The sequence below is a fragment of the Ovis aries genome, chromosome 12 (assembly GCF_016772045.2).
Source record: "Ovis aries strain OAR_USU_Benz2616 breed Rambouillet chromosome 12, ARS-UI_Ramb_v3.0, whole genome shotgun sequence".
NCBI classification, from domain to species: domain Eukaryota; kingdom Metazoa; phylum Chordata; class Mammalia; order Artiodactyla; family Bovidae; genus Ovis; species Ovis aries.
The window spans coordinates 48,928,466-48,954,567 of NC_056065.1; the positions used below are offsets into that span (position 1 = coordinate 48,928,466).

At 62.5% G+C, this 26,102-nt stretch overlaps 1 protein-coding gene across 1 annotated transcript; it reads right to left on the reverse strand.

Annotated features, from left to right (window-relative positions):
• Nucleotides 1-736: 736 nt before the first annotated feature.
• ARHGEF16 (Rho guanine nucleotide exchange factor 16) lies at nucleotides 737-24,593 on the reverse strand. The gene is made up of 15 exons (XM_027975735.2): nucleotides 24,474-24,593; nucleotides 15,842-16,445; nucleotides 14,368-14,413; nucleotides 13,208-13,377; nucleotides 11,554-11,610; nucleotides 10,976-11,136; nucleotides 8,424-8,576; nucleotides 8,136-8,265; nucleotides 7,343-7,417; nucleotides 6,933-7,025; nucleotides 4,287-4,438; nucleotides 3,917-4,105; nucleotides 2,984-3,057; nucleotides 2,355-2,456; nucleotides 737-1,418 (listed from the first exon to the last, which is right to left on the reverse strand). Exons 2-15 carry the CDS (start codon nucleotides 16,424-16,426, stop codon nucleotides 1,279-1,281), a joined length of 2,127 nt encoding a protein of 708 aa, XP_027831536.2. The 5' UTR covers nucleotides 16,427-16,445; nucleotides 24,474-24,593; the 3' UTR covers nucleotides 737-1,278.
• Between the last annotated feature and the right edge of the window lie 1,509 nt (nucleotides 24,594-26,102).

The following is a 26,102-nucleotide window of genomic DNA, read 5'->3' on the forward strand; positions in this document are numbered from 1 at the left end:
GCCAGCCTCAGGGATGGATGGAAGGGAGAGGGCGGGTCTCCCCCAGTCACCCTCTTCTGGTCGCGGCAGGGATGCATACCCCAGCTGTCATAAGGATGACAGGGCCCCAGCAGGGCTCTGGCAGATCATCAGAACACTGGGAGCCCCCACCCCAAGGACAACACTGCCAGGGCCCAGAGAGGCACTGGGCATGGGCTGGGATTGGGAGGGCTGGCAGGGGGCTTCCCAGGAGAGTGGACCTATCCTTCTTGAACCTAGCCCAGCAGAACCCTGCCACCAGCTGGCCATCACCCTCTCCTGGGGAGCAGCACACTTCTCCCCCTGCCCTGAGGCCAGGCCAGCACACCTCTACCCACCTACAAGTACCAGGGGGTCCTTGGCGAGCTAACTGGCTGGGAAGCGGGGCCATTAAGGGAGGTGAGGGACGGGGCTCCTCCATAGCTCCTAGTGGGGCTCCGCCGCAGGTTCTGCCATGTCCCCGAGTCCCCAGACCCACTGACCAGGCTCAGCTTCAAGGGGCTTCATGGGAATGGCCCTGCCTACGACGTTCCAGGTGGACAGATCGGCAGGGCCAAGGACTGGCATTCAAGGGTGACCATGAATGTGGGCCCAGACAAGCTCCTGGGGCCCAGCACAGGTGACCACACACAGGGGGCCCAGTTCCGGCCCATGGCACTTTGGGAATTTTGCAGGGACTGCTGTAGCCTTTGCTGGGGCTCACAAATGCACAAATCCAGATGTTAAAGAAATACTTTAATGTCTCAAAGTCACAACTTCAGTGCTGGCACCGCAGGGTCACCTCCTCCAGTTGGCCCACCTCTGGGAACATGGGGCAGCCCTAGGCACTTGGGCTGGGGCAGTACAGGCGTGGGAGGGAGATCCCTCCAGGTGATTCCCGCCCTTCTCAGGGCCATCTGCCTTGATCACACACCCACTGCCTAACTGCCCCCTCGGTGCACAGGGGACAGGACAGGGCAGCCAGGAGCTGGGGGAGGGTGAGGCCAGCAAGCAGGTCAGGCAGGGCTCCTCCCGGGGACACAGCCTGGGGCCAGGGCTGGCACGGCTCCCGAGCTCGCCTGGAGGATGCTCCCCTGAGGACGTGTGACCATCTTCCTTGGAAGTGTCCAGAGCCCATGCTGCAGCCCACAGGGCCTTGGACCTTTCAGGCCCCAGGGGCCAGCCCACTGCACTCCCCAGGAACAGGCGGGGCTGCTTGCTGGAGCATGGACTGACACTGCACGGCCGCAGCCTGGCCTGGCAAGGTGCCGGCAGACCCAGCTACACGTCCGTCTCCACACGCAGCCGCTCCATCCTGCGCACATTGCCCTCCACAGCCACGCGGCTGGTGATGCTCTGGGCGAAGTCCTCGGGGAACCAGCCTGTCTCTCCATCCCGCAGCCTCTCACCATAGAGCCATCCTGGATCGAGACACCCAGCAGGTGAGGGTGGGGCCCCTAAGTCTGGTCCTCAGCCCTCAGAGCTACTGTTCCAGAAGATGCCAGGGTCAGGCATCCCTTGGAGCTGACCCTGTCCAAATCAGCGACCTTGCTCAAGGTCACATGGACAGCTGGTCTTCCAGCAGGTGCTCGGCCCCGATACTGGCCTCAGGGGCTGAGCTCGCTCCGACCAACCTGGCCCGTCCTAAGCAGCTGCTCTCAAGGGCTAATCTCCTGCTTAGGACACAGAGTGCCCAGGAACCCACTTCCAAGCCCGAGACTGGTTCATGTGAAGACATTCTTGAGGGAGGTTGTTGAAGGGGTCCCTGGACCCAGTGTGAGCCCATGCAGTGCTTGCTTCTCTAGGGGTCTTGGGGCAGCTGCCCACACCAGTGTGCTCTGGACTGTGGGCAGGGTTCTCAGACTTTCACTCAGCACCAGCCTGCTGGCCCCTCCTCTCTGCCCACCCCATGCAAACCCCAGGCCCATTGTCCCCCACCCATGTACCCTCCAGGCCCATCACCCGCCCTGTGCAACCCCCTAGGCCCATCGCATCCTCCAATGCACCCCCACGCCCATCACCTGCCCCGTGTACAGCCCCCAGGCCCATTGCCCCTATGCACCCCCGCAGGCCCACTGCACTGCCCCCCATGCACCCCCGCAGGCCCATTGCTCCCCTGCCCAGTGGGCCCCAGGCCCATCGCCCCCTCATGCATCCCCCCAGGCCTTGTCCCCCCCTGCATACCCCCAGGCCCATCACCCCCCATGTACCCCCCAGGTCCACTGCTCCCCCCATGCACCCCCCAGGCCCATCTCCCCCCACCCCATGCACACCCCCCAGGTCCATCTCCCACCTCTGTGCACCTCCAGGCCCGTCGACCCCCCCAAGACCCCCTAGGCCCATCACCATGTGCTCACCATCTTCCTGCTCCAGAATCAAGACCACGTCAGCCTGCTGCAGTGTGATCTCGTCCACCTGCTTGGCCAGGTAGGCCTTAGTGATCTCCACCTGGAGTAGGTCTGGGGAAGGCAGGCATCAGCGGCAGGACTGTTCCAGGGAAGGGGTGGGCAGGGTTCCTGTCCAAACGCACCCCCTGTGGCCTGGTCTCGGTGAAGGCCGGGGGCCCCCAGGTGTCCCAGCACATGGTCACTGGGCAGCTTTCCTCCACTAAAGCCAGGACCCCTCCCAGGCTTCAGGACCTGTTGCTCTCGCTTCCAGCACCAGCAGAGGGCGCTCCAGGCTTCTCAGGGGCCAGGCAGGGCTGGGGCTGGGAAACAGCTCTTTGGGCCAATCCACTCCAGCTCCTTGGCCTCAGTTTCCCCGGTCACTTGGCAGCCGGGACGACGAAGTCCTCAGCCAGTGCTGGGTCTCTGTGCCCAGATGGACACACACGTAACTGGGGTGGGGCCCCTACCTGGCAGGTCACCCTGGGGCAGACTGCGGGGTGGACTGGGGGCTGGACAGCACCTCTTCACTCCAGGCTGACCCCCGCCCCCAGGCAGTGAAGGGGCTGTGAGCCCTGCTGGTTGCAAGGGCAGGCTCTCACCTCCTTTGTTTGGGGGGCCCCGCGCCTGCCTCTCCCGTTGCGTGAGTGCTGTGATCCACCGTGCGCGGTCACTCCTGGGGGGAGAGGGCCCATGAGTGAGGCTGATTCCACCAGCTGATTACCTCTGCTTCATGCCCCTCAGCCAGTGTGACATGGTGGGAAGATGGGGTCCCTGAGCCCCCACAGCTTTCAAGGTGTGAAGGCAGTGGGATGAAGATTTATGCTGCCCGGGCACCCTTTGGTGAGCGATCCTGAGGAGGTGTAAGTGGGTGGACCCCCTGGTGGGCCTGACCCACTGTGCTGGGGTGGGGCCGAGGTGCAGGAAGTCAGACTCAGGAAGGAGCAGCATGCAGGCCTCCCCCGGGCAGGCTGACCAGATTTACAGGCCAGTCCACTCCAGCTCAGTTGCCTCTGGCCATAGACTCGGGCAGCGGCTGCACCCCTACAACCCAGGCGGCCCTGTTTCCTGGCGCTGGTCTGGAACGCCCTGCCCCACCGGCAGTCTGCTGTTGGAAATAGAGCCTCGGCTTCCCTCCTGGGAAGGGGCCCTGCTGGTGGAGTGTGGAGACACGGCCAGTACCCCTCGGTGTGCTGGTCCCCCCACTGTTCTGACCTCATTGCCCCCCACGGCCCCCACCCTGTGCTGCAGCCCTGCTGTCCTCCTGGGTCTGCTGGAGCTCCTTCCCCAGGGGCCCCACTGGGGACCCCCCATTCCCTGCCTGTTTCCCCTTAGTCCTCACCTCCTTGGACACAAAGGACTGTTCAATCGCACATTTTGCACCTGGCATCTCCTCCCCAACCCCAGGAGAGTGAACTGCATGAGAACTGGGCTGTCCCTGGCACAGTGCAGCACCCGGGAGCCCTGGATCAGGCATCCCATCCCCACAGAGCTCTCAGGGCCGCCCCTGCCTCCAGGAAGCCCTCCCGTCTTACGCGGAGTCGCAGGACAGCAGGATCTTCTCCCGGCGGCCCTCGCTGTTGTGCAGGAGGATCAGCTGGAAGGGGTGCGGAACAGAGGAGCTGCGGTTGCCACCCCCTGGCAGAGAGGCCTCCGAGGGCTCCATCTTCTGGACCTGGATGTGGTCCACCTGGGCATAGTCTTGGACCATGAAGCTATCCTCGCTGTAGGGAGAGAGGTGGCTGGCCAGATGCTGCAGGGGTCTATGGGCAGCCTGAGGGCCACGCAGTTGGAAGGATGCTCCCAAGGGCTGGCCCCAGCCCACGCCCCTGGCTCCAAGGCCACAGCTGCTGACTGCTCCCCATCCCAAGACCATGCAGCCTGGCACACAGGGGTGGGGCCCACCTCTTCTTCTTGGTGACCACCAGGACATCATTGAACAGGAACAGGTAGCACGTGGGCCGGCTGGCGAGTTTCCGGAACAACCCAGTTTCCTCCACCACGAAGAGCTCCCCACGCTTCAGCAGCCATCGGGAGGCAGAGATCAGCGGGAGGGACTGGGGGCCAGAGCGGAGATGGGCTAAGTCCTGAGGGGGCCAGGGAGGGACTGTGGGCAGGGCAGAGATGGAGGTGAGTCCTGGGGGGACAGGAAGGGACTGGAGGGCAGGGCAGAGATGGGGTGAGTCCTGGGGGGGCAGGAAGGGACCAGGGGTCAGGGCAGAGATGGGGTGAGTCGTGAGCGGGGGCAGGGAGGGACTAGGGGGCAGGGAAGAGATGGAGGTGAGTCCTGGGGGGACAGGAAGGGACTGGAGGGCAGGGCAGAGATGGGGTGAGTCCTGGGGGGGGGCAGGGAGGGACTGGGGGGCAGGGCAGAGATGGGGTGAGTCCTGGGGGGGACAGGGAGGGACTGGGGGCAGGGCAGAGATGGGGTGAGTCCTGAGGCGGGGCAGGGAGGGACCAGGGGGCAGGGCAGAGATAGGGGTGAGTCTTGGGGGGACGGGAAGGGACTGGAGGGCAGGGCAGAGACGGGGTGAGTCCTGGGAGGGGCAGGGAGGGACTGGGGGGCAGGGCAGAGAAGGGGTGAGTCTTGAGGGGGGTCAGGGAGGGACTAGGTGGCAGAGCAGAGATGAAGTGAGTCCTGAGGCAGGGCAGGAAAGGACTAGGGGTAGGGCAGAGACGGGTGAGTCCTGAGGGGGGGCAGGAAAGGACTAGGGGCAGGGCAGAGATGGGGTGAGTCCTGGGGGGCAGGAAGGGACTAGGGGGCAATGCAGAGTTGGGGTGAGTCTCTCAGGGGCTCCTGGGATGAATCCTGGGGGGCAGGGATATGCAGCTGAGGGGACAAAGCCCTGCCTCTGAGAACAGGGTGACCAGGCCTCCCTGGGGCTGGATCGAGGAAAGGAGAGCGAATATCCAGGCCTCAAACAAAGGGCCATTCAGTCTGTGGACAGGAGCCCCTTAGGGCAGTAGCTCTGTGCCAGGCCAGGATCCAGATCCTGCCCAGCAACCCAGGATAGGCCCGTCCTGCCTCCAGCCAGGCCTAGGGGCCCACTGGGCACCTGCTGAAGGCCCCCCTGAACCAGGAGGCTTGGCCGCACCTATGCAGACCGCAAAGAGCCCGTGGTGTGCAGGACCACATCTGGTGTCCAGGGGCCTTTCCTGTAAATGAAGTTCCTCCCCCTCCATGGCCTAGAAAACAGGCTGGGCTAAGGGGGACACGTGAGAGGCACAGGCGGGCAGGACACCTCGCCCCTGCCCACGTGCGTCTCACGTCAACATGGCCAGCCCTGACGCTCTGGCCTGCTAAGCTAGTGAGAGATGGGGAGGCAGAGAAGACTTTGCAGGAGGGTGGTTGAGGGGAGCTGGGAGAGCCTGCCCACCAGCCTCTGCTCCCCAGACATGCCCCACCCCACACCCCACCCCTCCAGGCTCTGAGCCCCCTCGCCCCCACCTGGGCTCGCTGCTGCCCTGCCCACAAGCCCTTCAGTTTTGAGAGATGGGGGTAGGGGGTAAAAGCCCTGCTCAGGGGTCAGCCTGGCCTGAGTCTGGGTCTTTACTCTGGTCGGGAACATATTTCACTCTAAACATGATCTCTGCTGCCCAGCTGCAGAGAGGATCAGGACCTCGGCCAAAGGTTCAAATGCCTCCTCTGTGAAGCCCACCCTGACCCACCCTCAAGGACCCTGCTGCCCTTATCTGAACCTCTGTGTTCCCCCTCCATGGCTCCACAGTCCTCCTGCCTGCCCATGGCAGATTCCCATCCGGTTCCAGCCTGCCTAGCTGCCTCTGCAGACTGGAGGTCAGCAGCTCAGTCTGCTTGATAAGCTGAGGCCCTGCCCACCGAGCTGCCCCAGGCCCCCTCTGAGTCTTGCCCACCCCTCTTGCCCGCAGGGCTCTGTTGCAGACAGGCTGGGGTAGAGCCGCAAGGTCAGTATGGGGTGGGGGGCAGAGGCTGCCTTTAGGCCCTGATTCCAGCCAGCAGTTCCACTGCCATGGGCAGCGGTTAGGGCAGCCCCTGGACCACACAAGGATGGGCTAGTCTGTGGGCTGGTGGGGGAGCTGTGCGGGCAGAGGTCTGAGCTCTGCCTGCTTGGGAGGGGCTGTAGGCTGCCGAGACCTCCACCACCAGACCTCCAGACCCGCCAGGGACAGGGAAGACTGAGCGGCTCTGAGGTAATCCAGCCCTGGCTCCCAGTGCAGCTAACAAGGAGCCCTGGCCCAGAGAGAGCCCTGCGACTGGGCCTGCCAGCTCCCCCGACTCAGCCGCCGGGTCTGCTCTCTGCTCCTGCAGCCCTGGGGGTGGGGGCACAAGCTGGAGAGAGACCCAGCTGCCCAGCCAGCCTCAGGCAGGAGAGCTGGGGCTGGGCCCTGTGGGCAAAGGGGCCGCTCTCAGGTGGGGAAGGGGCTGGAGAGGCAGAGGCAGAGCTCAGTCCTAGGCTTCACGGTGGGGGTGGGAGGTCACCTCCAGAAGCCTGCCTCCAGCCTGCAGCCTGGGGATGGTGACCCCTGGCCTCAGAGCAGGGCCTGGGCTGGGGCGGGATCGGGGGTGCCTACCTTGACCTTGCTGAAGTCCAGCTGTGTGTGCAGCGTGTACATCTGCTCCGTGCGCTCCATCTTGTGGGCACCCTCGTTGCACTGCTTCACCAGCTGCAGGGTGTGCACGGAAGAGCGGCTGCCGTGGGCTGGGCCATGGCCTGGCACCCCACTCCCACCCCTCGTCCAGCCTGGCCTGGCCGCCCACGGCGCTGGCCCTCATGGCTGCCCTAGGCCCCGTCCTGCCCAGGCCCACTGACTGTGTGAGCTTCACTCTCTCTGGGCCTCAGTTTCCCCACCAGCACTCAAGAAGCTTGGGAGGAAGCACCTGGAAACCCTCCCTGCCCCGCCCTCAGGGTCTCTGCCATCAGGCTGGGCTGGGTCCCCACCTCAGATACCACCTCCCACCCCCACCCCTGGGCCCTCCTCACCTTGCTGATGGCCTTGAGCGCACGGCTGGCTGCCTTGTACCTCTCGGGGTGACCCTGCGTCTTGAGACAGAGTGTCTGCAGGAAGACACCATCCATAAGAAGCCACGAGCAGCCTCCTGTACCCTGGCTCAGCGGCCTCCGAGGCAGGGGCTCCCCTACCAGAGCCAGACCTTGGGGACACTCAGAGGGCTCCTGCCAGGCCCCACCCCTTCAGTCCTTGGCTGTCCTCTTCCAGCAGGAAGGGCCCAAAGCCTCTATTTCTCCATGTCCCAGAGGGCCCTAGAGGGTCTGATATCCTGTCTGCCTGGGACGCTGACCCACGGAGCATGGGTCACAGGCTGCCTCTCAGAGTTCATGCACACTGCGCCTGCCATGAGTGTACACCTGTGTACCTGTGTATGGCTGTGTAGTTTTCACCCCCACGAACCCCTCGGTCCCATGAGCTGGCATCTCAGAACATGAGCCACTCCAGGGAGCCCCTGGGGATGGTGACGGTGTCTGGGTCACCCCAGGTCTACACAGGACAACTGACTGAGGGGCTCTGGGTAGGAGGCAGCCACAACCCTGGACTGACGCTCAGCAGGGGTCTGGGGAACACCAAATCAGACTCAGGACGTGAAAGCACCTCATGACCCACCAAGGAAGGGACCAAAACCCGCCAAGTGCTGGAGCAGCTCCCAGCAGAGAGAGCCCTGTGGACAGCCATGGTCACCGTGGCAGCTAAAGTCTGTGACAGACACTCAGCGAGGTCAGGAGGGGCGACGCCAGGCTGGGGCCAGGGCTGTGCACTCACGTCGGTCAGGAGGGGCAGCCGGGTGACCCTCTGCATGGGCAGGATCAGGAAGGAAATCATGGGCAGACCCCCGCACGCCGGCCGCTGCTCGATTGCCCGCAGGGCCTCCCGGAAGGTGGCGTTGCTGTTTCTGCAACAGAGACCGAGGTCTCAGCTGCAGTGGGCGGTGGGGCTGGTCCAGAAATCGGAATCGGAGGGAAGCCCCAGAAGCTGGGCTGTGAGCAGTGAGGAAAGGGGCCTGCTCCTCCCGGAGCCCCCTCCCACCCTGCAGACCCGGGGCCGGCTCACGTCAGCCGCTGCAGGGCACGCTGCTGGTAGACCTCGTTAGAGCAGTAAGAGATGTAGGGGTGGAAGTGATGCTCCGCGTGCTCCTCCAGGATGTCGCTGATGTCCTCCACGCACACCTGTGCCTTGTGCCGCCGCTCCAGGTCCTCGAAGAATCTGCGGGGGTGGGGGGCCAGGAGCTGCTGGTCTGTCCACGGCCACGTGCACACACACATGCAAGTACATACACACAAGTACTGCAGTGCACGCAGGGTGGGCTGGCTGCCCAAGGCGCTCCTGGGAAAACCCCAGATCTGCTCCTGAAACCTGAAGTAACTGGGCATATACCCATGGCCAAATCCAAGGCCACTCCCTGGGAGATTCTGGCATAGATTCTAATCGCATCATGGGATGCAGACAGGTAGGACCAAGAACTTGTCGCTTTGACTTGATTCCCTAGGACTTGGGTCAGAACTGCCCACATCTGCCTGGAGGCCTGGCCCCCTCTCCCCAGCTCAGGGCTGGGGCAGGGGTTCTGCTCCTTGCAGGTGATTGCAAACCCCCAGTTCCTGCTGGGGTCCCTGCTGAGGCTCATCCGTAATCCAGGACTTGGGGAGGGAGATGAAGATAAATGAGTTTGGTTGGTGCTAACCCAGGGCTGCCTAGGGTTTCGCTCCCACAGGCAGCCATTGCCTTGCGGCTGGGCCTGGCTGGACCCGCGTTGGGTCACTGGGGGTGTCAGCTGCTGGCTGGAGCCTCGGGCACACCCTGCACAGCCAGAAGGTGCTGGACCCTGAGGCCTCATCACATGACCAGGCCCTGGCCAAGGCAGCTAGGGGCCTCCCACCCCAAGAGCTCTGCCCCTGAGCAAAGCCCTTTGTCCCGAGGCTCCTTCCCATGTTAGCTGCTCGGACCAACCCTGGGCTCCAAGCTACAAGCTTCTCTACCCACATTTGACTCTCAGAGCCTATTGAGTGGGGCTGCCAGGACCAGCTGGGGTGGTGTCTGGGAGATAAGACAGTCGGCTGACCTTTGAGGGCAGAGAGCAGAGTCCCAAGCCAAGACCTGCCCCACACGGGGACACCGGCTGGCCCACACCCCTGTGGGGAGCCACCAGGCCCAGGCAGCCAGTCCAGCAGGGTCCTTACCATCCTCCTGGGGTGAGTGGGGGGAGCAGGGAGAGGTTAGGGAGGAGGGCCCAGGCTCCAATTCTGAGGACACCAAGGAGCCCCCAGCAGCCCCACCCAGGACCTGTGACAGGTCCCTCAACCCCAGAGGAGGACAGGAAACTGCACCAATCTGTGGCTCCTTGCCCTGGGGCCCTGGACTCTTATTATCCTTGGTAAGCCTGGTGAGGGTCTCAGGGAGGGGGAATGAGGCCTGGCTTGGAGGTGGGCAGGGATCCTCATGCCCCCACTCACTGGGCCCCAGCCTGACCCTCTACTCATGAAGGGGCTGCCCTTCCTACAAGTGGGAGCATTCTGAGAATCCTAACTTGGGGCAGATGGGGATCCCCACCCCGAGATCCTGCCCCGAGAGGGAGGCCTGGCTGCCTGGATGCAGGACCACACACACATCTGTGTGCACAGGCAGCGCACACTGGTCAGGGCCTCTCACAGGATAGCTGGCCCTCAGCAGCTGACCCCAAACAGCCAGTTTCTAGGGAGGCCACTGGGAGTGGCTAAGAGCTACCAGGGCCAGGTCAGGGGGTCAGGGAGGCCGGGACACCCCACTAGGGGGCAGGGATGGAGCCTGGGGTCTATGGAGAGCAGAGAGCAGGGTCCATGTGTTCAGCCCTGCCACACTCGGGGACACAGGACAAAGGTCAGAGCTGTGGAAGGCGCAGCCCACCCCAGACCCTCACTGAGTCAGGGGCTTCAGACTTCCCATGGCCTGTCATTGGAGTCCCACGGGAAGTGCCATCCCAGGGACGAGACGGTCCTGGATTCCATGGGGGCCCTGGGGCAGCAGAATGGGGGATGCTCAGTGAGATGGGTCATTTCCCACACTTCGCCCCTGTCTGCAAGGGGGTGGGCATGGGACCCTCCCCTTAGGTTAGGGAGAGGACGCCGAGCTCAGGGAGACCGCAGAGGGTGTGATGAGGTTGCCTAGGATACAGGGCAGTGCGGGGCTGGACCACATGGGTGCTGACTGGACCTCCACGGAAGTAAACATACACAGACACACCGACTTGCTGCCACACACGCACATACACACGCACAGGCCCAGGCAGGCCTGCAGCTGCACACCCAGCCCCTCCTCCACCTCCCGGCCCTGCAACCAGAGCCCTGGGCTGGGCCCCAGATGCCTCCTTGTGGAATATGACCCGGGGCTGCAACTCAAGGCTGCCCCCGCCCGCTCCGCTCTGCAGGCACGTCATGCCTCATCATTGGCCCTCTGCGTTCGTGCGCCCTGGGGCCAGCTCCTGGTGGCCGCAGGGCCCTTGAGGCTCTTGTGCTTCCTGCCCCCGCAGATGGTAGGTCCATCCACACTGCAGACCAGGGTCACTTGGAGCCCTGGCCTTCCCACCCTCCTGACAGCCTGGGCTGGTGTCAGGGTGCTGGGCCGGGCCTCACCTCCGGCTGGCGCTCAGGACGTCTGTGATGTTGGAGAAGAGGTGGTGGTGCTCCATCTGCGTCATGGTCGCCCGCAGCTCCCGGGACTGCAGGAACTCGGCCACCAGGATGCCGAGGCTGTGCTGGTACGAGAACTCGGACGTGAGGATCTCGAAGATGGCCTGGGGTGAGAGCAGAGTGGACGTGGGGCAGCCGTGCCCCTGGCCCTGCCCGGAGCCACCCCACCACACAGGGGGCCTGGCCCAGGGTGTGTTGGTGACAAGCACTCAGGCTGTGGGGATATGATGGGGGCGCAGGACTTGGGCCCTCTGGACAGGACATGGGTGGGGCTGTCAGCACAGCTGTTGGGGCCGGGGGTGGGTGGTGAGCCGCTCTCCTGGGTTTGCATTCTGGCAAGGACTCCCACCCTCGTGTGGAAAGTGGGTAATGGTAGTCACTCCCAACCCTCACCATGCCCAGGGCATCAGCCGTCATTGGTACCAGGAGGCAGCCAGTGAGTGAGTGGGTGACATCACCATGGCTGCTGTCCCTGCCTCCGCCTGGGCTGTCAGAAGCAGGCACCCCTGCCCATCCCTTACCTCCTGCCTCTTGCGCTCCTCGGCTGGAAGCTGGTCCAGGATGCCCGACTCCACCACCTGCAGACAGCAAGGCTTCAGTCACGGGATGTACCTCCCAGATGCTCATCCTCTCGTCGGACCAGAGCCAGCGTGGATGGCAGAGCTGCCCCTCATGGCTTGGCACAGTGGGACTGCTGAGCTGGCCTGTCCCTGCTCAGCCCCATCACCCACATCTCTCCTCTCTGTAGAAACCTCCCCTGGGAAGCGCCCAGGGACAGCCAAGAGAGAGCATGGGTGTCCAGAGGGAAAGGCCAGCAGGCACTGGGAGTGGGGAGGGGGCTCTGCCCTACAGAGCTGCCTGGGGTGGCAATTGGGAGGTGGTGGTGGTGGAGAGGCAAAGAGCCTTGGGAAAGCTGAGGGGTGTGCTGGGGGCAGGGCCACGACTCAGGCACACCTGGGCCAGGTGAGTCAGCACCCCTGCCTGGGAGGTAGGGTTAACAGTGTTCCAGCAAGGCGCACTGCCCTGTTCTCCACCCATCAGGCCCCCTGGCCCATAGCTGCCCTGGCTAGAGTGTGGCCCGCTCAATCACAGCATGCCCACTGTGTCCCTGCAGACCGTTGGGAGAGCCCACTACAGGATTAGAGCCACCCGATCCTTCTCCCCTCCCCACCAGCCTGGGCAGAGGCTGCCACCAGCGCTTGGGCTGGTAAGTGCCAAGCTCCCTCCTCAGCCCAGAGGCTGGGTTGAGACTCCCTGAGCTCAAGTGATCGAGAGCAGAACCTCAGACGGCCTTCTGTGGTGCAGCATCCTGACCAAGCTCTGACCCCGAAGGTCATGTCCACGCAGGCAGCTGGACCCGGGCAGGTGGAAACACACATGCATTTCCAGCCCTTTTTAGCTGTCTTCCCTCACCCCACCCTCTCCTGGGCCCTCCCTGGCCAGTGACCCCACGGCAGGCAGTGTTGTGGAGCTCAGTAGGTGGTCGGAGTGCCTTAGCCCCCCTCGTACCCCGCGGGGTGTGGATGAGGAAACTTGTCGTACCACAGACAGAAGGGACAGCCAGGGGCCCTCACCCCACTGCCCACTGTGCCCACAGCCCGCCCTGCAGCTCTGTTCCTTGGCTCCCAGGGGATGGGGCAGCAGCCTGTGTGCCCCAGGCCAGTTGCACCTTCCTGGGGAGCGAGAATTGACTCTCTGCTTAGAGCTCGGGGGCCTCTGTCTCAGCTACACTCTCCACCGAGACCCCACCGCCCTGCTTTGAAGGGACCAACCCCGATTTCTGATGTGGAAGGTGGTGGGGGGCCTGGTAGTGGCACGTGGCTTCAGCCTGGCCTCTCCCCACCCTTCCTGCCTCCTCACTCGGACCCTCCAGGCACATTTCAGGGTCAGCGCCCTGGGAAGGGGTGCCCTGTGCCCACAGCTCCATACAGGTGAGCCTGAGCAGGGAGCAGAGGGCATGAAGCTCACCTGTGGGATGCCTGTCACACATACACAGATGACAACTGCCCCTAACCTCTCCCCCAGAAGCCCCCTGAAGGTGCCCCATGGGGCAGGCCAGCTCTGAGGCACCAGCAAGATGCCCCTGAAAAGGGAGCACAGATGTGGTGCTTCTGGGCAGCTCCCCCCTCACTGGGAGGTCCACCCATGGCCTCTCCCTGCCATTGCAGCCCCTACCTCTGGGAGCTGGCTCCAGGTGATCTGGGGGGGCCGGTAGCTCTTGACCACGATGGGGGCATCCACTTTCCGGGTTCCCTCGGGGCTGGGGGGCTCATCGAGCAGGTCATCGTCAGATTCGTGGCTGGTGTTCAGGCCTCGCTCCCTGATTTCCTGGTACAACCGGGGGTCTGGGGACAGAAGTGTGTCATCTGCAGGCCTGGGGGCTCTGGGCAGTCTGATCCCCTTAGGGACCTGCAGGTCGAGCCCCCTGAGGAGGCCCTGAGAGCGTCAGGTGGTGCAGAGCCCCCCAGAGTGGGTTCCCCTTGGGCCAGCTGGCTCCCATGGGGGTGCTGGGAGCCCAGGGTGTCCCCATGCCAAACACCTTTGGTCCAGGGCTGAGCGGACAAATCAGAGCACATCAGGGGCCAAACTGCATGGCCTGGGGTTGGGGGGGGCGGTAGTAGGGGACTGGATGGGGGCTAAGGGTGCTCCGCAGTGGCTGTACAGGGCAGCCCCACGAGGCAGGTGCCTGGCAGCCCCACCAGGCAGGTGCCCAGCTTGTGGTGGCTGAGACAAGCTTCTCGCTCCCACATGGCCCCAAGACCTGGGGCATTGCTGCTGCTCTCCTGGGGTCTGATCCTGATGCCTTCCCAAGCCCGGGCCTGTGCTGTCCACAGAGGCTGGGGCTCAAGCAGGGGCCTGTCCAGCTGGAGCCTCTCATACCCACCAGTGGCTACGTCCTGGCTGGGAGGGCACCTACGCTTCCAACTCCCAGGGGGTCCTGGAGGCAGCCCACCCCGGGTGAATGCACTGCTCTGGGCCCTGCCACGCCCAGCCATCACCCATGGCCCCAAGCCTCCAACACTGGGGTCCTGTGGACAGTGTGACTGCTGCCCAGGCCTTGGTCTCACTGGCAGGGCCTGGTGCACACAGTGTGCTCGACAGGCAGCTCCTGCGAGTGAGCGTGGGGCCTCTATCTGCCCTTGCCCCACCCCGGGCATGGCAGGGTCCAAGGGAACTTTCTAGGCTTTTCAGAGCTGCAGGGCAAGATGGACCACCAGGCCCTGGAGGGATCCCACTCAACACATTCACCACCTCCCCGGACGGCCCAGTGAGACCAGCCCCGCAGCCCAGTCTGGCTGCAGTGCTGTCCGAGGGAGCCTCTTGGCCATACTCACCGTCTTTGAAGGAACCCTTGTGTGCACGTTTCCGCCCCAGCGTCTTCTGTACAGAGACACACAGGTGGTCAGTGGGAGGAGGGGTGGGTGGGGGTCGCAGCTTTCCCTCTCCGAGAGACCACTGCACGCTCCAAGCATGACACCACACCCAATGGGAGGTGCTCCACTAGGCACGCAGAAGATGCTCGGCTCCATAAGGGATGCGGGGCCACCAAGCGGAGGCCAGGGCAGGTAGGACAGTATGGGACAGGGGCTCAGAGTGGGTAGGGCAGGTTACCAAGGGCTGGGCAGGTCCAGGAGGGCTGCCTGGAGGTGGAGGCTTGTAGACATGGGGGATACCCAGGAAAGTGGGGCATCACGACCAGGCCTGGAGGGAGGCTGGGCACTACAGCTGTGGCTAGGGGATAACCATGAGGGGTACTGGGTGGGGCACTAGGGCTGCATGCGTGCCCCACAGGTCTGGGACCTCGGGAGGCAGGAGGAGCAGGGCTGGCATGTGAGCATCCAGTCCCAGCACAGGCTGGGGTCCCTGCAGCTGATGGCGCATGGATCTGCAGGGATGATTGGGGATGGGCAGGGCTCTAGGGGCCACATGCCCTGGACCCTCCAGCTGCTGCTCTGAGCCTGCCTCCTTGTCCAGGATCCTTTTCCCGTGACCTCGCAGGTCCCTGGATTCCAGGAAAGAGGGAGCTGGTTTCTTGAAACAAGTTGGGGCCTGAAACTCTCCATGCTGGTCAGGGCCGTGGTGCTCCCAGCCACACTTGGCTGCTGTCCCGCTCCCTGCACCCCACCCCGCCCAGCACCCCCATCCCTTCCGCCTCCAGGTCTGGGTGCCTGCTGTCGCCTTGACCCCTCTACCTGCCCCCACCCTGTGTCTATGATTCTGTTTTAATCCTTTTTCTCCTGGACCCCTCCCCACCAGGCCCTGAGCTCCTGGGGACCCCTCTGCTCTGTGCTCCCTCAGCACCCTGACAACCCCCAGCCCAGCACACGGTGCCCCTATAACACCCTGTGCCCCACCATCCCGGGAGCTCTCCCAGGGCCTGTCAACCCGGTGGCTGAGGGCTCAGGAAGTGTCAGCTGGAGGCATGATGCCAGCATGAATGAGGAGGACCCCGCAGGCCTGGCCCTGGGTGGGTGTGGAGAGTCGCGGTCCAGGCTCTCAGGCAGGCATGACAGGGGCGCCTCCCCCACCAGGCCAGGGGTGTCTTTAGCCTGAGGACAAGGGCTCAGAGGGCCCTCCCCACACACTGCTCCCACTGTGGCTGAGAGCCAGGATGCCTTCAACTTCCTGACCTAAGCCTTTGCTGCCTCATCTATAAAATGGGGACATTCACGCTCTGTTCATAGACTGGCTGTTGGGCTAACAGGAATGAATCCCCCCAGGAGCCTGTGCAAGCGGGCACCTGCATGATGTGAAGGTGTGGTCAGACCTCCCCCCAACCACCAGTGACCGGAGAGATGGGCCTCCTACCTTATTTTTGGCTGCAGGCCGAGCAGGAGGCTGGCTAGGCTCCTCAGCCAGAGCCTGGAGCTTGGGGGTGAGCTGGACGGGGCCCCCTTCGCTACCTGGAGTCCCCAGGCCCTTCATGGCTGCCCGGTAGGACTGGTTCCTCAGGTTTCGTTTCAGCATCCCCCCGGGGCCCGTGTCCAAGTCCATGTCATCCAGGGAGAAGCTGGGGGCTGAGAGGAGCTGGGGGTTCCGCCGGGCAGCCTCCTTGCTGAGCATGGCTGCCCCGAAGCTCTGGTGGCGGGCCGGGGTCTTAGCCTTGCTGGACACAGCCAGGCTCCGAGGGATCAGCTGCTGTGTGCCCATCTTCAGGGCTGCTGGGCTCTGTGTGCTCAGGATGATGGTCCTGGGCTCCTGGGACTCAGGGGGCAGCTCTGGGGGTGCCGGGGTGTCAGGCTGGAAGGCGGCATTGCTCCTGCTATGCAGGGAGCTGCGGACCACTGGGAGCCCAGATGCTGGGTTCCCCTTGGCATCTAGCCGCAGCTCCGAGTGGAAGCGGTATTCCAGGAGCTTCTCCTCCACGGAGCTGTCCGAGTACCGCTGAGACATGCTGAGTGGCCGCAGGACCCTGGGGGAAAGGATGGAGGTGAGGGCAGCCCCGATCCAGCCGGAGTCTGGGGTACAGTCAACCAGGATTTGGTGGTCAAAGGCTGGTCCTGCCACCTGAAGCCGAGCTGGCTGTCACATCACCCACAGTCTCCAGGAGTCCTCAGGGGAGTCAGTACACAGCTGGCCAGAGGCACTTGGGGAAGCTCGGGACAGCAGGGACCTGCAGGGACCCAGGTGGACGACAGGCTGTCTGAGCTTTGGGGACCAGGTAGACACAGACTGCGGAGAGGCTGACCTGGCGAGGCCTCTGTGCTCCCCTTGCTGGGGGGTAAGCTCATAGCAGTGCAGGTCTGTGGCCTGGGACCCCAAAGACTTGGACTGGAAGAGCCACTTGGCCTCCTGGCACCATTTCCCACAGTCAACAGGAGAAGGATGAACAGTGCTGCCTGCTGGGCTTCCCGAGGCCTGCAGCAGACAGTACCCTGGGGTGCTCGAGCCGGGCTGAGGGGCCGGTGTAGGTGTGAGGTCTCATCCAGCCCGAGGGACACCACGTCTCCATTCTCACTGGGCAGAGAGGCCAGGGCCAGTCCCACCCGGGACACAGGGCAGGAAGCGACGGATCCAGGATCTGAACTCAGGCCTGTCTGACTGCCCTGACTCTCCGCCCCACACCCAGCGAAGCCATCGTGGCCGTCATCTACACAGCATTTCCCCGACTCTCAGCCCCACGCACAGCGAAGCCACCGTGTCTGCTGTTTACAGGGCCTTTCCCCGACTCTCAGCCCCACGCACAGCGAAGCCACTGTGGCCATCATCTACATGTTTCCCTGGGTCCCGAGACACGCTCACCCTTCCCAGGCTTCTGAACTTAGAACAGGCCTGACAATCCATCTCCAGTCTTGCCAGGCACGGTCACTGTGTGCACGGGAACCCAGAAGGGAGGGGACATTTGCAGAGCTCTGACCCTGAGCCCGCAGCCCCAGCACACACTGCTACTCCCTGGGCATCGCTGTGGCCTGTGTTGGGTGCCTCCGAGGACAGCTGGCTCTGCCCGCATCCCCTCGGATGGTCCAGCCTGTCCCTCCCAGCAGCCTACCCCACCTTGGCCCTCTCATCCTCTCCGTCCCCACCTACCCCCATCCTCCAGCCCTCAGCTGGCCTGGCAGCCCACCCCTCCCCAACAGGCAGCCCTCTGTCCCATCTGCCCACCAGTACACCCGCTTCCCTCCTCCCAGCACGGCCAGGCCTGAGCAGAAGGATGTATGTCCCTCCTGGCAGAAGCTTCAGAAACCACTGCAAGATTCCCGCCATGCCTTCCCCTGCAGCAAGGATGGCGGGCATGTGCGCAGGGATGGAGTCCCATGGGCCTGGGGTGAGCAGGGCCCCACGGACCCCGCACATCTAAGCATTTGATGGAGCTACTTGTTGCTGCAGCACAGACTGGCTCATCCTGTCTGGGAGCACATCATTTAGCCAGTGTGGATGGGTCCGCGCCATCTGCCACAGCCTGGGCCTCTTGGGCACCAGCCTCGGGCCACTGACCAATCCATCCTGAGGATCTTCTCTCCCACTGCCACTGTCACTTCCCTCTGCGGCTCCCTGTGCCTCAGTTTCAAAATCTGTAAAGCGGGCCCAATAATAATCACCCTACCCCTGCTTCCTTAGGTTGCTGGGAGGGGCGGGGAGCTTGTACATGAAGCGCTTGAATGGGGGCCTGGCCACCAAACAGCTGGGGGGATCACTAGTGCTGAAGAGAAGGTCATCTATGAACCTCAAGAGGATCAGCTGGTGGTTTAGAACCTCACAGGATCAAAATGTAACACAGAGGGAAGGTGCTCCTTTCATTCTTTCCTGTTTACTTTTAAGGGAAACAAAGATAGCCACCATTCATCCGCTTCTCATATTAATGTATGTAGAACTTCTGAACATTAAAGTTACAAAGGCCAGTCAAGGGTGGGAGCCTATGTTTCAGATGGAGAACTAAGGATCCAGGTTACCGGCCCAGGTGGCCCTGCTGGCGGGGGGCCTCGGCTTAGAGCTTCGCCACGGAGTCCCTTGCCACTTTCCTTGTGGGTCTGGGGAGGACACTGACCCTGGTGTTCACCCAGCAGCTCTGTGGGAGGGAGGGAGGGGGCATCCTGCCCTCTCCCACCTACAGAGGCAGCTGGAACAACTGGACCCCCTCCCTTGGAGGCCTGGCTCTCCGCCCTGCTCTCTGCCCCGGCTCATATGTTCTCCACTAAAACCATCCCAGGAAGGCGTGTGTGGCTCAGGCTTCCAGGCCTGCAGGGAGGGATGGACCTGGAGCCTTGGCTACCCCCACAGCAGGGCAACAGCCCACGCATTCCTGGGGACATTCTGAGTCACCAGGCTGAGGAGGGCAGCCACTCTAGGCCTCCCTGGGCACTGGCAGCCGTGGGTGGGTCCATACCTCCCCTAGTCAGCCTCCCCTGTTAACTTGGCTGCACGGTACCCAGGATTGGTTGAGAAATGCAGGTTTCCATCAATGCCAAGAAGCAGATTAGACTAGGAAGTGGCAACACACACCAGTATTCTTGACTAGAAAATTCCATGGACAGAGGAGCCAGGCAGGCTACAGTCCTTGGGGTTGCAAAGAGTCGGACACTACTGAGCACACACGCATGTGAGCGCGTGTACACACACACGAAGCAGATGCGCCCGAGTGGGTGTCCAGGAGACGCCCTGAGTCCTTTTTTCTAGCCATGGTGTATTTACTGCAGGGCTGCTACACTGTTATAAAAACTCGCTGCGGGCACTGAGAGGCCTGCACCAACACTGTGGTGCCCATGGACCCCCTGCCCTGGCCTCCATACTTCCTTCTTCCCCGACTCCTCCCCATCTCAGGCTCCAAGCCTGACCCCTCCTTGAAGCCCTGGCCCAGACCTGGCCAGTGGCACAGCCTCTCCCAGGAGAGGACAAAGTCTCTTCTGGAGCTGGAAGGTACCAGATGGAGCTGGTCAGGCCAGCCCCTACTGGGCGTGACCTCGGTTCTAATCATGGCGGCCGCACCCACAGGCCTGGGGTGCCACCAGCCCGGAACCCAGGCCTGAAGGAGGGGGGCACTGTGCCAGGCGTGTGGGCTGCAATCCCGCTCTGCACAAGCCCCAGAGCCTGTGCCCGGCTGGAGCTGGCTCCTGGGGCTGCAGCCGTCACAGGGCCCGTCTTCTTCCTCCCTGGGTTTAGCTGATCAGAGATGCCTGGGCGTAGGTTCAAAAGTCCAACAGCACTAAGAGGCTGATCATCCCAGACAGGCGTCCTCTCCTCATGCCCCACCCCTACCCTGCCTGCCACAAAGCACCATTCCCGGCTTCTCACCTTTCTCCCAATTTCAAATAAGGCTCAGTTGCTGTTTCTCCATCTCCTACTTGGGGGCATCACCCACTGTTTCCAGCCCAGTGGAAGAAGCTCCAGCCCCAGCTCGGCCATACCCTGTGGGTGTTTGTCTTAGCCTGGCCCGCCCAGCCTCCCTCCCATTAATATTTCCCTCTTGTTTACTGGCTGGTTTTCCTCCCGTTAATTTTCTCCATGCACTCCAGTGCCCCTGCCCCAGGCATCTGGATGCTGTGCTTACAGGGTCCAGGCATCAGACTGCCCTTGCTAGGCCGTCCCTCGCCTGCTTTTAGGGCTTGGCACCCTGGCCCCGACCCTGCAGCCTGGTCCTCCCCTTTCCTCCCTCCCTCCCCACTGAGCTATGGGCCACCCCCTGGCACCTTCCCAAGGCAGGGTCACGGGAGGAGACCTTTGAAAATGTCGTCTTTGTGCCTGGAGCGTCCCACTGGAGATGATTTTATTCAGGAATGGAGAAGCCGTCTTCCCTTGGCTTCCAGCTTCCACTGCCAATGAGACACTGACGCTGGCCTGACTTCACCTCCTCGTCACGACCGGAGGCTCCCCAGCCCTGGTCACTGATGGTGGGGCCCTTGCTTTACTGCTCACAGGACGGATGCAGCCATCGATACGCGCTTACTCGCTGAGCCACGGGCTCAGCCACATGTCCTTTTAGGTCCGCACGCTCTCTGGTGCTGTTTCTTTTATCATTTCTCCCACCTCTGATGCTTTGGTCTCTTTCTGGAATAGCTGTTGCTGAGACCTCCTCCTCATCTCAGACCTCTTCTCTCCTTTGCCTTTCGTCCTCCTTTGCGGGAGATTCCTGCCTTCCACCAAACGTTTGTTTTCATGGTCCCAACAAGAGTTCTCTCCTGCTCTTGATGCAGAGAAGCCTATTCTTTTCTTTTTTTTTGAGAAGCCTATTCTTGTTTCAAGGATTCCACATGCTGTTTCAACATCCCCATTGGCTTCTATTTAAGAGACAGGCAAGTGCTGGTGGGAGACCTGTGTGCCCTGTGGGCACACACACATGAGCACATATACACAAGCACACACTTCTGCCTGGCAGGCTCTTTGGGATTCCCTACTGAGTTTGTGTCTCGGGATTTCTCCTCCAACCAACTGGCTCTAAGAGCCTCTCTTTCATCATCCTCACTGGATTCTGGCCTTTGCCTGGTGTCCTGCAGCCAGCACAGGGGAGGGCCCAGAGCACAGACTCAATGCCAGCCACGTTCTCTGGGCAACAATGTCCCTGAGAGGGGCCAGACACCTTGCAGCGACCACTCGAGCCACAGAGGCAAGTCTGCTCCCCAGCAAAGGCATCCCTGGAAAGCTCCCCAACCAGTGTCCATGATGGCAGGGGCTGTGTGTGGCCCATCCGTCCCTCTGTTCCCCCATGGAGCCTGTGCATCCTTCAGGAGCAGGGATGACTTCCTGTCCATGTCCCCACGAACAGCTGGGCTCAATTCCCAAGCTGACACGTGAATGCTAGTATCGTGGGCACCTGTCCTGTTCCTCTCCTGGGACCCCATCTCCCTGAAGAGGCCCTGGTGAGCTGGGTAGAGAACTAGCCCGCTTGGTACTTTGCTTCAGGAAAGCAGAATCCGCCAGGGCAGCACCATCAGAGGCTCCAGACCCACCTGTGGCCCCTCCTGGGTGACGCCCTGCTGGCTTCAACTCAGAGTGGGGGTTGGGGAGGCCCCCACAGCTGGATCCTGGGAACCACAGCAGTAGCTTCCCCCTGTGCCACTAAGCAGCCTCTGAGTGTCCCCAGCGCACATACAGGGGTGGGTGTGTAAGGGCCTTCCCTGGTGGCTCAGACTATAAAGAATCTGCCTGTGATGCAGGAGACCTGGGTTCGAAACCTGGATTGGGAAGATCCCCTGGAGAACGAAATGGCAACCCACTCTAGTATTCTCGCCTGGGGAATCCCATGGACAGAGGAGCCCGGCAGGCTATAATCCATGTGGTTGCAAAGAGCTGGACACGACTGAGCGACCAGTACTTTTATTTCACAGCCTCCCTGTGTCCCCAGTGCACATGCAGAGCTGGGTAAGGGGCACGTGGGGCTCGGTCGGGAGGAGGGGGCTGGGACGGTAAAGGTGGAGGTAGAGACATCTCCGGCAGCCTCAGGTGACCTGACTCAGCCTGTCCAGTCCTAAGCTGTACTTGGCCTTGTCCTGACTCCTTGCAGCCCAGCACCCGTGTTCTTCCTGAAAGATGGGCTTCCTGGACCCCAGGAGGCTCTGTGCCATCCTGTGGGCTGCCCTGAAGAAGCACAGCCTTCCTGCCTGGCCTGGGGCTCTGATCACCGAGCTCTCACAGTCACCAGGATCCACACGGCACCGACTGTGGGACCTGCCACTCCTCGGGTGAGGTCACCATGGCACCTCCATCCATGGGGCATCTCTTCCTCTAGGTCTGGCTGATGAGACCCTGCCTGGGGGGGAGGGCAGGACTCGGCCTCCCCAGCACCATTCACATGACCTCATCTTTGCTCAGATAAACTTGACCCACCATGATGGCCTTGTGCTCAGGTAATTCTGCCTGGCCAGGCTGGAGACTGGGAGTCACACAGAATCCAGGGCAGGACTGGGCTTCATAAACCACACAGCACACAGGTCTGTCTGAAAGGCAGCTGGGACAGATGGGGGCTCTTGCAGGTAGAGCCCCAGGGACGCTGCTCAGTACCCTACAGGGCACAGGACCACCACGACAAGGAATCATCTGGAAAAACTGTCTGCAGTGATGAGGCAGAGAAACCTTGCCTCAGCTAACTGGAGATTCACCCACCTCCATGGGGGCTGGAAGATGCTCCTGGCTGCCCTTGGCCTGGCAGTGGGAGCGGGTGGTGGGCCTCGTGCACCTATGACACCTCAGAAACCACCCTTCTGGCTCAGTTGGCCAATGGCTCCCATCCTGTCTCTAAATACAGCCACCCCGAAAACCCTGTCCCTGTGACAGGCTTGGCTGGCACAGACACTGTTTCCTCTGAGGAGCCCCGGATAAGAAATCAGAGCCCTGACTTGGACAGCCTAGACAGGTGACTTCCAAATACTTCACACCCCCAGTGTCTCGCCCCTCACTGATCTTCTGGAAGGCGGATATTTCCCTGCTCTGCCAGGCAAGGAAACCAGGTGCAGAGGGAATGTGACCTGCTGGGGTCAGGCTGCCGGTCAGCGGAGAGCTGGGCGAGGAGCCAGGCCCCGTCCTGACCTAGATCCTCGCTGCCCCAGTGGGACGCCTGGGTGAGCAGTGACTCTCCCTGGAAATAAAGACGCTGATACAGGTGGTCAGTGGCTTTGGGCAAGGCAACTGCCACAGGCAAAGGAGACAAGCAGCTGAGATCCATTCAGAAACTGAAACTAAAATTCCGGGACCCAGACGTGGTGAGTGCCATGCCCAACAGGTCACGCACAGACAGGCGTCTCAGGGGCAAGCCATGTCACGCCACCTCACCTCTGCACCTGGTTTCCTCCCGTGTAGGTGAAGAGAATCTCCGTGTAGGGTCAGAGACAATCCCCCGCCTCCCTGAGCCCCCGGGGAATCAGAGCCCTTGGGGAACTGGCATGCTCCGTCCCCCACACATTCCTCTCTCCTAGGTGCTCAGGTAAGAGGGGTTAAGGGGAGGGGCCTCTGCCAGCTTGCCACTCCCCCCTGCAAGTGCCAGGGAGGACCCAGGGAAGCCCTGGGTAGTGCTCAAGATGTGATGCTGGCTTCTACAGCCTATGGGCATCGTCAGGGCAGCGACTAAAAGAGGAGCCAGCTTCGGCTGAGTCAGCACCTAACTGCTCCCCTTTCACAGACAGGAAACTGAGGCCAGAGGGCTTAACTAACTTAGGTCACACAGAGCTAAGATTTGGACCTGGAGCCCTTATGTCCAAGCACTAGTCAATGGGGGTGCAGGGTAGACAGGTTGGCCTGACAAGCACCCCCTGAGGCCCCACACCAAGAGGTACAGACTGTTCACCCTCAGGTCGGATGTGGAGTTACCCCCACCACCAACATGGCCCCTGTTGAGCTGAGGTTCAGCTCAATCTCAAAACAGATCCTTGTTTCCGGGATGCAGAAACAGAGGTTGGGCAGCGAGGACAGGGGTCTTGGGATCAGTGGGACCCACAGCTCCAGGAGCCTGAGCTCACCCTCCTTAGACAAGAATGAGCAGGTCCCCTCCATCTGCCCACCAGGGTGGGGTGGAGTCCTCATTCTTGGGGCTGCTACACTTGGTACCAGAGAGGGTTTGGGCAACAGATTCTCCAGAGTTGTTGGGAGAGTCGTTTGCTCCCTCCCTCCACTTGCTTTCAAAGGTCCCAGGGGCTTCCTACGGATCTCTCAGCCCTGATGCCCCAATGGGCTGCAGGGTTCCCCTCCACGGGGAGGAGTGTCCCCTAGGGCTTAGAGGAGAAAAGGAAGCGGGCAGCTGGGACGCTTGAAGCCCAGGAGTGGGGTCAGGGACTCTAGGTCCAGGGAGGCTTGGTCCCCTCCCCCTGCCTTCGCTGGGCAGCCACTGCGGAGGGAGGGAGCCGCAAATGTCGCGGCCCCCGGGGCGGGGCTTTCCGGAAAAGCGAAGGAGAGGAAAGGGGCCAGCCCCCTCCCAAAGGCTCACCCCCTGCCTCCAACTTCGCTCACCCGTCCCTTCCCCGGCTCACCTGTCTCCCAGGCTCACTTGTTTCCCCCTCTCACCTGGACCCAGGCTTACCTGCGCTGCGGGGCGGAGGACGGAGCTACGAGAGCGTCAGCCGGTACAGCCTCCGGGCTCCGCGCCCCAGCGGGCAGCAGCTCCCGGCCCGGCGCTCTGTCCGGCCGCTCGGTCCCTCCCCGTCCCCGCCCCCACACTTCCTGTGCGGCCCAGCGGGAGGCGGCCCTCCGGCCCCGCCAGGTGGGTGGCCAGGTGGGGCGGGGCGCGCGCCCGGCGGCTCCGGCTCCGAGCGCCGGCGGTGGGAGGGGCCGGCGGGGTGCGCCCCAGGTACCTGGCCGCGCTGCCTGCGTCACTGTCCCCACCTGGCCGGCGGGAGCCCACGTGACTCGCAGCCGAGCGGGTTCGCACCTCTGAGTCCAGTCTGGAATCTCCCGCCGGAGGCCAGCGCCGCTCTGGGACCGCCCCCAACGTCGCAGCCCCCACGCCCACTCCCTCGGGCTGGGCTTCGCCTGCTTGGGAGCGGCCAGGGCTACGCAGGTTCCGCAGTGCGACTCTGAATTTCTTCTTACTGGCCCGGCTGGGCTGCCCCCTCCTCCAGGAAGCCCTCCTGGAAGCCGACCAGCTCTGTGGGGAATCTAAGGTTTGCAAGGCCTCCCCTGCTGCAGAAATGACCCCACCTTCTGGATTCTTTGCAGAATGGCGGCCAGAGGGCGGCCCTGGAGCGTTCAGAGCACTCCCTTGTCCTTCACGGCATTCATTGGCATCATCCCCACCTGGCAGATCAGGTCACTGAGGCCTGGAAAGTCAGATCTTGTTAGCCTGCATGAAGCTCAGTCTGGGTTCCAAGCCCGACCTTTCCAGGCCTTGTTCAGGGTGAGTCCCCTGGGCAGAGGCTGCAACAGTCCCTTAGATGGAGTTTCAAGAATCTGGCTTCCTGGTGCTGCAGGAGGTGCGGGAGGCTGGGACAGGTGTGCTGGGACAGAGCTTGAACTGACCTGCCTGTCTGCCAGGCAGGGGCCACACCTCCCCCCCTCCATTCTACCTGCCCTGTGTCACCCACCACCCCAAAACCCCAGCTTCACACCAACCCAGGGCGGCAATAGCAGAGCCCGCTCTCAGCATACTCAGGGACTGCCTGTGGCTTCCTCCCATCTGTGTGCGTTGGGTGAGGGCTAATGGCTTACCTCTGTGGGCAGAGTCCTTCGCCCTTCGGCCACCTGGGTGGACAGACTGCTTCCAGGCAGCTCTTGGGAAAGTTGGGCACGTGCTTCCCTCCAGAGGTCATTTTGGGTACTACACCACAAGGCCCAGAAGGCAGAAGTGAGCAGTTGGAGGAGTCCTGGAGGGTCTTGGCCGATGGGGAGAGCCAGGCCTGGAGGGTTCCTGACCCCTACACGACGCTTTCCTTTAAAACCTTCTTTCAGAACTCGGCTCGGTCATTTCATGGTTCATCCTCCCACCTGAGGCTGGCCTCTGGCTGGCTGAGCGTGTGGTTGGGGACGAGGGACCAGGATCAGATGGCTTGCCTATCTGGGCCTCTGCTGTAAAGCAGAGATTAGATGATGGCACATGAAATAACCCAGCATCCATGCCCAGGGCTGATGGCTGGAAAGAAACAGCTTGAGGGTCTTGTGACGGGCGTGGGGAGAAGGACCCGGGGCTGACCGCACAGCCCTCTTCCTCTGCTCA

Coding starts and splice junctions, on each gene's coding strand:
- ARHGEF16 (XM_027975735.2), bottom strand. CDS start 16,426: ATGTCTCAGCGGTACTCGGACAGCTCCGTGGAGGAGAAGCTCCTGGAA. Junction 2,457..2,983: donor GGGCCCCCCAAACAAAGGAG/GTGAGAGCCTGC, acceptor TGCCTTCCCCAG/ACCTACTCCAGGTGGAGATC. Junction 1,419..2,354: donor GATTCTGGAGCAGGAAGATG/GTGAGCACATGG, acceptor GTCTCGATCCAG/GATGGCTCTATGGTGAGAGG.